The sequence below is a fragment of the Myotis yumanensis genome, unplaced genomic scaffold (genome assembly GCF_028538775.1).
Source record: "Myotis yumanensis isolate MYYU_CA2020_CCGP unplaced genomic scaffold, mMyoYum1.0.hap1 SCAF_16, whole genome shotgun sequence".
Taxonomy (NCBI): Eukaryota; Metazoa; Chordata; class Mammalia; order Chiroptera; family Vespertilionidae; genus Myotis; species Myotis yumanensis.
The window spans coordinates 22,054,421-22,066,277 of record NW_027223767.1 but is presented as its reverse complement, the minus strand read 5'-3'; the positions used below and the strand labels follow the sequence as shown (position 1 = coordinate 22,066,277).

General features: G+C 52.9%; 1 protein-coding gene across 2 annotated transcripts in view; it reads left to right on the top strand.

Moving 5' to 3' along the window:
• The first annotated feature begins 9,338 nt into the window (after positions 1 to 9,338).
• The window catches only part of KSR1 (kinase suppressor of ras 1), a 136,753-nt gene continuing 134,234 nt past the window's right edge, over positions 9,339 to 11,857 (top strand). For both annotated transcript variants that reach the window (XM_070394863.1, XM_070394862.1), the window contains exon 1: positions 9,339 to 9,697. In XM_070394863.1, coding sequence (XP_070250964.1) covers positions 9,467 to 9,697 — 231 coding nt within the window. In that variant the 5' untranslated portion in view covers positions 9,339 to 9,466. The remainder of the gene's footprint in view (positions 9,698 to 11,857) is intronic.

Here is an 11,857-nt window from a genome sequence, read left to right as displayed (position 1 = left end):
ATGTGACTGGCTAGGGGAGCGTGTCTGGCTTTCACTAGTTGGTCCTAAATTGGCAGGAGGGGCAGACATTAGCGAAGCCGGCAGTTATTGATCAAGTCCCAGCCGTTTGGGGCCGGTTGCTGCAGGGCTAGCGGTTTGGTTTCCTGGGCTGATTGCTGCAGGTTTCTAGTCGAGTTCTGTTTTTCTACGTGGCCGGACCATGGTCTGTTAGCACATTCTGTCTCTCAACTTGACCGTCTCCTCCCTCACAGTCACACCTTGGTAGCCTTCCCACTGATCTCCCTGCATCTATTCTGGCTCTCGGGGCTCTGCTTTACCACTTATTTATTTATTTACATATTTAAAATATATATATTTTTATTGATTTCAGAAAGGAAGGGAGAGAGAGAGAAACATCAATGATGAGAGAGAATCATTGACCAGCTGCCTCCTGCAGGCCCCACAGTGGGATCGAGCCCTGCAACCCGGGCAGGTGCCCTGACTGGGGGAATCGAACCGTGACCTCCTGGTTCATAGGTTGACGCTCAGCCACTGAGCCACACCTGGCCGGGCTGCTTTACCGTTTAAACCACGCTGGCCTCCGTGGTGGCCACGCTGTAGGAGAGCTCCTCTAACCTTCTCACAGCCCTCCCCCTACGGCTGCCCACGGCACTCCGAGTAAAAGCCAGTCTCCTGCGTGTCCTGTCTTCTGGCCTCCGGAGAAGTCCCCACATGCCCAGCTGGTTCCTGTCCCAACGGCTTGCTCTCTGACCCTGGATCTCCATGCGGTGGCTCTTCAGCCTCCAGGGCTCAGATCAAACATCACCTGAATCTACCCAATCCTTGCGTGTTCTTTTCTCTAAAGCACTCCTCACTCTTCGAGGGTATCCTAGTGCTTTACTGCTTCCTTGTTTCTGTCTGTCTTCCCCCTCGAGAATATCATCTCCATGAGGGCGGGGGACCACATCTGTCCCTTTTTACGCAGAGGCCCCAGCCCTGGTGCTGAGATTGGAACCTGCTGAATCGTGTGTGTGTGTGTGTGTGTGTGTGTGTGTGTTCATTTTTAAGTTGAGCTAAAAGGATTTGCTAATGCATTGAATGTGGGGGAAAGGAAGAGAAGAATCAAGAATGACTCGAATGTTTTGGGCTGAGCAAGCGGCAGGATGATGTTGCCATGGTGTGAGCTGGAGGGAGACTGTGGGAGCAGCAAGCTGAGTGAGGGGGGACCAGGAGCTCTGTTTTGGACACACTGAGCTTGAATTGCCTGTTAGAACTCCCTCCACATGGAGATGTGGAGAGGCAGGTGGGGGCTGGAGCTCAGGGGCAGGGGCAGCGGCAGCTTATAGATGTGCTGGCTGGGTGAGCCCAAAGAGGAGGGGGACCAAGGCCTGCCCAGGCCTCTGCAGTTAGAAACTGGACAATGAGGGATGCCTAGCAAGGAAACTGAGGAGTAGCCAGTGAGGTGTAGTTAATCTTCCTCAACTTCAGTTTCCTTGCAGTAACCAGGGATTATGGTTAATAGCACTTCCCTCCTAGGGTGGGTGTGAGGATCCTGGGCTATGTATTAAATGGGCTCAGAACAGTGCCTTGCACGTAGTAAGTGCTCAGTATAGATTAGCTAAAGGTAAGCGCTTTATCGCCGACCCTTCTGGGGAACTGCTCAACCTTGCCTGCTGGTCTTAGCTGGGAGGTGAGAGCTTCCAGGGGAGGGTGGAGCCTGTCTTGGCCAGGTTGTCCAGGCACCTGGCCTCTAGGGCTGGCCGAGGCAGGTTGCCGACCCAGCAGGTTTGTGACACAGACTTGGCTCCCAAAGGGACAGAGCCTGGCTAAGAGGGGAAACGGTTCAAGTTCTTGCAATTGTGCCATTCAACAGAAATGTGACCTCATTGTATACTCCTGGGCCTCAAAGCCCTCTGGGATGCCCAAGGCGCAGGGAATAAATAGATGCAGGTTTGCTGCGGCTCATTCTCCGCGAAGTGGGGGTAGCGGCAAATATGTAAATCAGTGTAGGATCTAATGTCTTCAGGAGCCCCCTCCCCCCTAAGCACCCACCCACCTACTGCACTCTAGTCCCATCAGGCAGAATAAGAATGTCAGTAGAAGACAATAATCCTCCAACGGTGGCATTTCGGGGAGCACAGTTATCGGTGGGTGTTATGTTTAGGAGTGGGTGGAGGTGGCTGGAGGGAAACTTTCCAAGTCTCTGCGTTCTGTCTGGGGCGAGATTAGTACTGTCTCTATTTCCCATGAAAAAAGTCCTCCCAGGATCTCAAATCCAACTTGAGAAAGAGCTTTATATTAATGAAGTTGGCTCATTTAATTCAACGACAAGGCCCAAGCCTTTTGGAGCACCGTAGTATGAGCAAAGGCCCCTGGGATTGCTCATAGTCAGGTATAGGGGGCAGATGAGGAAACCAAGTTTTTCAAGGCAGGGATGCTCTAAAATGCTGGGGGCAAGCACTGAGGCCATTGGCAGCCTGGGAGAAGTGAGCTGGGCCAGCCTGGAGGTGAGGGAGGGCTTCCAGGAAGAGGCGGCACCTGAATCCTGAGTAAAAGGTGAATATGGGCAGGGGGGCCCTCCACCATCCCTTACTTCCTCTGGTTTTAAATCTTGGAGCTGCCAATCACATCTGGAAGAGGTGGTGTTCAAGCAAACTAATCTAGATGAAAGACTTCGAAGAGTTATAAAAACAACAATGGGACAATAGAAATGCGATGCATTTTCGTTACCATTCATTATATTATAGTGTGGGAAGTATCTCTCGCACTCAGATCCTGGGATTGGATGTTGCTGGATTACCCGGAGGAAGGTAACACAGCAGGGGCACTGGGAAATGAAGAGTTGGCTTCCGTAGATTTATCTAGAATTATGCAATCAGAAAACCCAGGAAGAAGCTGTTTTCATTTCAGCATCCATGCAGATTTTGTGTGTTGTGGTTTTTATTTTGGCTCATATTTGTGGGCGAGGGCACCGTCATTTTTTCCATGCTTTGACCTTGGAAAGGTTCTTACATTATCTTCAATTTTTAGTCACTTCTCATCCCTTTCCAAACAAGCTGCCAGACACAGCGTCCAGCCCTCCACTCAGCCCCCCAATCCCTTTTGCAGGCTTTGACTAGCGGGAAGCTCCTGGAATCAGAAAATCATACCATCGCTGTGGAAATGGTGGATATTGTTGCCGTGTGCTTAGCCGTGCCAGGCTCAGAGGCCGAGGGCTTTGTGTGCATTGCCCACTCAATCCCTGTGACAGCCCTATTCGGGCAGTGATACCAGAGAACCTCGAGGCTCAGAGAGACACGTGACTTGGTTACGGCCACACTGTAAACCAGTTTGAGAAATGGAATTGAGGCCAAGTCTGCCTCAGTCCGCAGAGCTGGTCCTTGGCCATTCCTCAGGCTACCTCGTAGAGGCTAGGACCAGGGGGCAAAGACATGCTCTCATCTGAGTCTTCACTTTTCAAAATCAGATGATCATGATAATGGGACCTCATCTACTTCCAAGTCCATATTGTCCGTCCTTTGGGGCTGCCCCCTCCTCCATTGCTCTCAGAACACTATTTCTTCCCTTGTCTCTTCCGGCTTTAGGGGTTACCACTCCTACCCAGCACTGCCTGTCTCTGGGTGCCCAACATCCTTGTTTGTTTCCTTGACTTGTAAGTAGTCCCTTCTTTGAAGTCAGCTGAACCATCTGAGTGAATTCTGTTTCCCGCTAGGGCCCTGATATAGAATATGTCCTTCCTTCCTTCCTTCCTTCCTTCCTTCCTTCCTTCCTTCCTTCCTTCCTTCCTTCTTTCCTTCCTTCCATCCTTCCTTTCCTCCTTCCTCTCCCCATCTTCTTTCCTTCCTAAAGGGAGATACTGGAACATGTTTGTGTGCAAATGCACATAACAGGGCAGAAAGGAGGAAGTGATGCTGCAGAGAGAAGCAGGACCCTGGCTGAGGGGAGGCCTCCAGGCTGCTGGAGGGAGAGAGTCCGGGCAGAAGGTGGCTGGCCTTCGGCTGGGACAGGATGCCTCTTCTTTGGCTACAGGAGAGGCAGGCAGCATGGCACAGGGCAGGAGGGCTGGTAGATTTGGTCTGATGGCTCCTAGCTCCTCGGTGAAGGAGGAGGAGTGCAGGGTACTTGGTAGAGATAGAAGAAGTATGAAATAGCCATCTCTGAGCACGGGAAAATGAACTTTCTAGGAAAGGCTGGTCGGCTTGCCAGGCATGAGGAGTGCCAATTTGAGGTTTGTGGTCATGAATTTAAAGAACAACCCATCAGCAGGGCTGTGTGCTTTCCTCCAGCATCCCTCAGCTGCTCTGGCTCAGGCTTGGAGAGGACGAAGGGTTGGGCTTTACCGGGGCTGGGACTTAGCCAGGTTCCTATGGTGGGAAAGGGGCACGTTTACTGAGGCGGTTGCCTATGGAGCGATAGTCACGCTGCAGCGTGGACTCTACATGGGGTGAGGAGGAAGGGAAGGCCATGAGCCCGTGACAGTAGAAAAGGCGATAGTGACAATGGATGGGAGGTTCCGATGAAGCCTGGGCGGAGGAAGCTGGAGCCCACAGTGAGAGTGGACGAGATTGAGAAATTGGGTGCAAGAAACCACAGATGGGGGAGTGCGTGGTGTAGCCCGATGGCTTCAGAAGGGCAGGGGCTTGAAAGTGGAGGAGGATACAGGGTTTGGAGAGGATAAACAGCAGCAGAGAGAGTACGCACGTCATCTCCCGCCCTTCCCTGGACTGGTTTCCCCTGCATCTCCCAGAGCAGCTCTCTACCGCCAGGTTGCCTGAAAAAGCCCACGACATCATGGGTGTCTTCAGCTTACGGGCAAGAAGGCCATTTCCCCCTTGGCTCCTTCCTGGAACCTGGCCTAGAGCTCCTTCTGATCACACTGCACAGGTGGTGGCGATGTGTCTCCCAGAACAAGCATCTCAGCCACTCAGGGGGCCGTATCCCTCCAGAGGCCCTGGTTTCTTCGCCTGTGAAATGCAATCCATCATTTGTTTATTGAAACCCGTGTTCAACACTGTTGTGTCCCAGGCCCATTTTATTTCCTTTTTTCCCCCTTGCTCAGCCACCCCTTTTACAGATGAGGAAATACAACCTCTGAGAGGTGAAAACCAGGTCGTATGAGTCTATGTGAGTCCAAAAAGCTCACTATCCAGTTAGGGAAACAGGCAGGGAGAAAGCGAACAATACGTGATGTGTGCAGAGTTCTCTGGGACTGTGGACTCTAGAGAGACTGAGTCTGTTGGGGGGCAGGGTGGGGGCGTGTGAACCAGACCTACGGGAAGAGTGGAAGGCAGGGCGGGCAGTGGTGACAGCCTGAGCGAAGCATGGTGACGTGACACTCCTGTGTGGCCCAACATTATCCAGTAAAGGGACCAACAGTGAGACAGGATCCCTAACCTTGTCTGCAGTTCTGGGGTGCATGGATACCATAAGGGGGCCCACAAGCTCCCTGAGGTTGTATCATAATCTCGAGTCTGTGTGTATTATTTTCTGGAGAGACACTTTATTTTCATCAGGTTTTTAAACTGGGACACAGGCTCCAAAAAACATTGAATAGCAAAGGAGCTTGGAGAGGTCAGCAGGGTCAGGGAGTGAAGGGGTTCGAGACGCTGCATTTCTAACAGGCTCCCAGGCAAGGCAGTGATCTGGGACCACATCAGGATTAACAAAGACAGAGAAAAACCCCAACTTCCTGCCCATGTCCTACTTTATCTGGCCCTTGCCCAGCAATCCCACGTCATCGCCAACCCCGGCTCTCTCTCATCACGCTGTAGCCACACTGGCCTTCATTCTGTTCCCGGAGTGTGCCAAGTTGTTCCTGCCCCAGGGCCTTTGCACGTGGTGTTCCCATTGCCTGGAATGCCCCTTTCTGAGCTCTCCACATGGCTTGCTCCTTTTGTTTATTTAGATCTTAGTTCAATGATCTAAGAGCACTTCTCTGACCACTTCATCTAATGAAGCACCTTATCTCTCGGGAACTTGCTGTCACTATTTGCTTTTCCCCCTTCATAGTACTTACCGTGTTGACTTGCTAACTTTCTGTCTCCACTCTCATGTTGGTTACCATGACTAAGGACTTGGTTGCCTTCACTCTGGGCCTATCCCAGAACCTGGCACGTGGTAGGCACCCTTCTCATGTCTGTGAAGCGTGAAACATGAACACAAACATGCTTGCATGGCTACGGTGGTGTTGAGATACATGCAGGGGAGTCCACCCTAGGAAAACTTAGAGCCACGATACTGGAGGTGTCTGAGGCAGAGGGGAGGAAGGAGGGAAGGAGCCAACGTTCTGTGCCAAAGAAAGTGTTAAGAACCTGGAGCTGAAGTTGAAGTTAAGAATCAACACATAATAGATGAATTCATTTAACCAGAAGAGATTCACTCTGGAAGCGGGAAGGAAGGGAACTAACATTAGTTCAATGGAGTAAGTAAGGTATATGGAACAGTGCCTGGCGCCTAGTAGGTATTTATCAAATAAATAAAAAGAAATATGTTAAACTCTTACTTTGTGACCATCACTTTGCATAATCATCTCCATTCATCCTCAAACATATACTCTCCATCTTGCAAATGAGGAGAGGGACTGAGATTAGAAGATTTGTCCAAGTTCAGACAGTGATTCAGGGACAGAGCTGAGAACCCCAGACCCTCAAACAGCTCTGTTGAAAGTTGCAAATCACTGCATTGCCTGTCCCCCTCCCCCATAGCACCTTTGCCACCTAATATCCTGCGCATTCTATTTATTTGTTGCTTGTCTGTCTTCTCACACCAGAATATAAATCCCTGGTTCTGTTCAGGACTCTTTCTCAGAGCTCAGAACACAGAGGCCTGCCACAAAAGTAGACAATGAATACTTCTTGAATGTTAAAAGGATGAATGAAGGATTCTTTTTAAAAAAATCTTTGCATTCTGCACCTCTAGGAGGCAGTTCTGGAAATGTGTGGCTGCAGGGAAACCCAAACCCAGTCGAGGAGGCTGGAGTGCGTCTGAGATGAACTGGGAAGGAAAGCTGTGGCTTACTGACCGCTCCCAACAAATCAGAAGTAAGACTGTGTCCCCAGCAGAGGCACTGGCTGCATGGAGCCTGGCAGGAGAGCAGCCAGGGAGCTGGGGTTTGTCCAGTCTCCAGCACTGACACCATTGCCATGGTGGCACCGTAGGTGTGGATTCCACAGTCCAGCACTCGTCCTCCCACATAAAGTGGCCCTGGGGGGAAATGTGTTGACCAGGCCCCCTGTGGCAATTACAAGCTTGATGCACATACATAAATCGGCACTTCATCAGGACCTCTCTTGTGAATTGAGTTAGAGTGAATCAGTCGCTCAGGCCTGGGAGCTCTGGCTACTGAACAAATGAAGGTTCCAAACCAGCCAGGCTGCACTAAGGACCCTCCTACCTGACCTCCCGCTGTGCCAAGGCTTCTTACTGCAAAGTTCGGCCCCCAGACCTGCAGCATTAGTGTTGCGGGAGCACTTGTTAGAACACAAATTCTCCAGCCTTGTCCTCAGTTTACTGAATGGGGAACTCTGCGGCCAGGGTCAGGCACTCTGTATTAGGGGAGCCCTGTGGAAGATTTTGATCCGCTGCCGAGTTTGAGAACCTGTGTCAAGCAGTTTCTCTTTTTAGGGCAGTTATTACTCTGCTGCATGGGGATGGGGTGGGGTTAAGGGAACAGTCAGGGTTGGGGGAGGAGGGGGTTTCATAGATACAGCACATAGAGTCCTGTGACAAATTCAGTGCTGATTGGGTTAGTTCTTCTTGTGAGAAGGGTCAGGATTTGGGGAGGAGCTGGGAAGGAAGACCTTTGTGTTTCAGAAACTCTCCCCAGAGGAGGGGTTGGTTTGCAAAAGCACATTTTAAAGTTGTCATGGTTTTGTTTTACAGACCCAGCATTTATTTCAAAATTTCAAATGATATTAAAGGGAGGTGTAATATAACCTGTCAGCCAGTACTGACTATATATTATGTATAGTTTAGGTGGAACTAGAATCCTGAGACCCTAGTTCCTGTCCAACCCTCATTCTAAAAAAATAAAATAATAGGATGAGGACAGAGGGAACCTATTAAACTGGCCCGAAAGATAGGAGAAACTAACCTATGAAATAAGTTGCACAACTTGATGGAGTGCCTACAGTGTGTCAGGCACCGTATTTGGCTCTCGGACGAGGATAGGAAGATAACTTAGCCAACTGCTTGGGCAGCCAAGGAGCTTACAAGAGAAAATTCAGAGGACAGAGATTTCCTCTTGTTGGCAGATGTTGGATGTGTGGGACCTTTGACCAGCCTCTTGTTGTTTTTTTTTTTTTTTTTTTTTTTTTTTTTTTTTTTTTTTTTTTTTTAGTTTAGCCAGCTAAATAGAGCACATGTGAACTGGTAGGGGCTCCGGAGGGGTGAGGGTGGAATGGGATGGGATGGGGTTTGAATGCTGGACAGGTACCAGTCCAGTAGCAGTACTGCACCCGGGCCCACGGCTTCACGTGGAGCCTAGGAGACAGGTACTGTTATCACCCCAGCCTTACTGATGCGGAAGCTCAGACAGGGGAGGTGAGCTAACTTTGCCCAAAGTCACACAGCTAGGCTGCACTAGAGACTGAATTTGAAACCAGGCATGGGCTCTAGCTCCCAAGGGCAGGACAAATCAATGTGCCACCCTAGGGGCTGGCTTGGGGTGGCAGAGGGACGGGACACCTGATTTTGGTGGGTGAAAAGGGTCCAGAAGAAAGCCCTTCCTCCCCTCTTCATGCCTGAGCATTTATTTCCTTCGGCATGGAGACAATCCAGAGTCCAGTCCTCGGCGAACCTGCTACAGGACAAGCACTTTAGGCCCCTTCCCACTAGATGGCGGCCCCTAAAACCCACGTAGAAATTCTGGAACCTCCACGGTCCCCATCTTTTAGGTTTTGGCCGTGGCTGAGGAATGCCAGGATGCAAAACCTCCTCGGTTTCAAGGGACACCCGGCCCCTGCCCCGCCCCATCCGGGGGTCGCGGGAAGCCCCTGGACTGGAGGCCGGCGTGGGGGACAAGGATGGGCGGGGAGACGAGGCTCCCAGGCTCTGGGCGCCCGGGGGAGGAGTCAGCGCGGAGCCACTCGGGACACAGAGGAGGTCGCTCCCGCCTCGCCCGCGTCCACAGCGGAGGGACCACCCGGCTCCGGGCGAAGGGCGCGCGGGCGGGGGCTCCGGAGGCGCCTGCGAGAGGCAGGTGCGCGGCGCGGACTACAAGTCCCAGCATGCCCCGCTGCCCTGACCCGGCCCCGGCTGCCACTTAAAGGCTCTGGGAGCCGCAGCCGTCGGGTCGCCGCGGCTTTCGCTTTGCCGCCGCTGCAGGGCGGGCGGGAGCAGCCGGCTCCGTCGCCGGCTCGACTCGCGTCCCTTCTCCCGCAGCACCCAGGGGCGCTCCTCGTGCAACCCTCCCGGCTCGGGGATTCCCTTCCGAGCCCGCGCCCCCGGGATCCCCGCCTCAGCCACCCCGCGGCCCCGATGCCGAGGTATGGATAGAGCGGCTCGGCGAGCGGCGGCGATGGGGGAGAAGAAGGAGGTCGGCGGCGCGGGGGACGCGGCGGCCGCCGAGGGGGGCGCCGGAGCCGCGGCCAGCCGGGCGCTGCAGCAGTGCGGGCAGCTCCAGAAGCTCATCGATATCTCCATCGGCAGCCTGCGCGGGCTGCGCACCAAGTGCGCCGTGTCCAACGACCTCACCCAGCAGGAGATCCGGACCCTGGAGGTAACGCAGCCGCGGCGCGGGAGGGTTCGGGGACCCGGGCTGGGCCCGAGAAGGCGGGGGTCAGCGGCCCCTAATACCCCCCCGCCTCGTGCCCTGTTCACTCCTTTCCTAGTTGCATCCTTGAGCCCGGGTCGCCTGGTCTGAGGCTTCCTCTCCTTCCTCCATTCGGCGATGCGGCAGGTTGAGGACCCCAGCCCAGCCCTTCACCTTGGGCGGGTATTGGGGGGAGGGCGGCGTGGGAACTGGGGTGGAGGCTCCGGGAGCCAGTGGGCCGGGTGGGCTGCGCGGACACCCCCTGCCCCCCTCACCTCCGTCCCTCCATTTCCAGCTTGCAGGGCCGCAGGGCTCATTCTCCCACTGAGTCACACGCTGGACTTTTCCCTGTGTGACTGAGCCCGGCAGCCGTGGGCCGGGGTGACGGGGCGGTGGGGGGCGGTGGGAAGGCCCCCCCTGAAGTGTGAGCAGAGCCCCGTGGCTCTGTCTCGTCTCTTCCTTTCCTCTCCTCCAGGTTCTTATGTGCCGCCTTTCAAAAAAGTGTTTGCTGAAACTGCATTTTTTTCTCTTCAGGCATTTGGTACTTTCCACAGCGTTTCACTGCTCAAAGTGTAATTACCCACCGACTCCCCCCCCAAACGCTGGATTTTGGTTTAGGAAGGATTATGCTGGGGAGCAAGCCTTTGGTGAGAAGATGACACTATTTAAGGGCCTCTGGTGGAGACAGCCTCCCGTGTAAAGAAGAAATAAGATATGCCTGCCCTCCTCTCAAATTATAGCTGGGAAGTGCAGTATTAAAAGGATTTGGAAGAAGGGGTGCTGGGTTCTCAGAAGGGGGAGTCCCCCCCCCCACCCCATATACAATAGAGGGAAACGGGTGTATTCCCAACTTGCTTTTGTCCAGAGGCTGGGAAAGCTGTGGCATCCAGAGACCAGTGAATAGCTAACCCCGACTTGAAGCAGGAGCTCCACCTTGCATTGCCACATCTGGTCTCCTGCCGATCTGGGGATGTTTTGTTTTATTAGAATCTTAATTTCTCATCCGCCCCACTCCCCTCCCCTTATTGCTCATTGCCTCTGCCAGCTGTCATAGGGCCAGCGGTGATTTGTTGTAATTATTACAAGACCCAGTCCTCTGTGCACACCATAAACCGGAATCCCTGTTTGATCCAGAATGCTCGGCGGTGACTTCTCTCCTTCAGTTTTATTTTCCTAAAAGCTGTAAAACCAGGGACGTAGGAAGCATGCAATCAGCGCTGGCTATTAGAATCTTTGTTACAGTTGCTGTTGCAGTACTGACCAGGGTTTTGCTTAAAACACCATCCAACCAGCAACACTCCGAACAACTGTCCCTTCTGCGGGCAGGCTGCTGTTTTCCAAGTGGCGAGGGCTGCTGGTTTCTTGAACACAGCGGAGTGTGCTTTTGCCCAGGAAAGTTCAGTTTTTAAACCGACACAATAGGGGGCCTATGTGGCTTAGTTCCGGGAGGGGAGGGGTCCTTGTCCAGCAGCCCGTGTTGTTGGGATGAGAGAATGTTCTCTGTGCTGGCCTCTCGGAATGTCCTCATGTCGCTCAGAAGTGCTCCTGGTTCACGGAGCGGATACCGGAGAGCCATTCGCTGTTTGTTCTCTGGAAATGGCGCTTTGCCTTCATGGTACCCTGACTTCCAGTGTCACTCACTGTAACCAAGGTGTGGCATCATGACACCCAGAGCATCCAGCTCTTTGGGTCTCTGAGCTGGTTTATTCAGTGGCCTTCCTCCTGAGTGTTTTTTGGATGATCCAATCAGGTGGCCAGAAACCCTTCCTAAGGCCCGAAAGGGATTTGCAGGGTGAACTGGAACCAATACCCAGCTCTCTGTCCCCTCCATTGTCTTGTGGATTCAGGTCCACGCTTCTCCAAGAAAAGGCGGGACTTCGGTTGTTTTGGGGGTGGGGGTGGGGGTGGCGATTTAGACCCCAGGAGCTAGTTTGGTGGAATCACTTCACCCAGTGGCCTCATCCTCACCTAAACAGGGAGGCCAGAGTGGATCTCTGTGCACTTCTGTGGTTTAGCGAAGAGGCCTCAGTGGGGTTGAGTCAGCATTTGTTGTACATAACCCTGTTTAAGAATATCCCTGTTTAATAAACAAAAGGCCAAACTCAGATACAGACAACAGAATGGTGG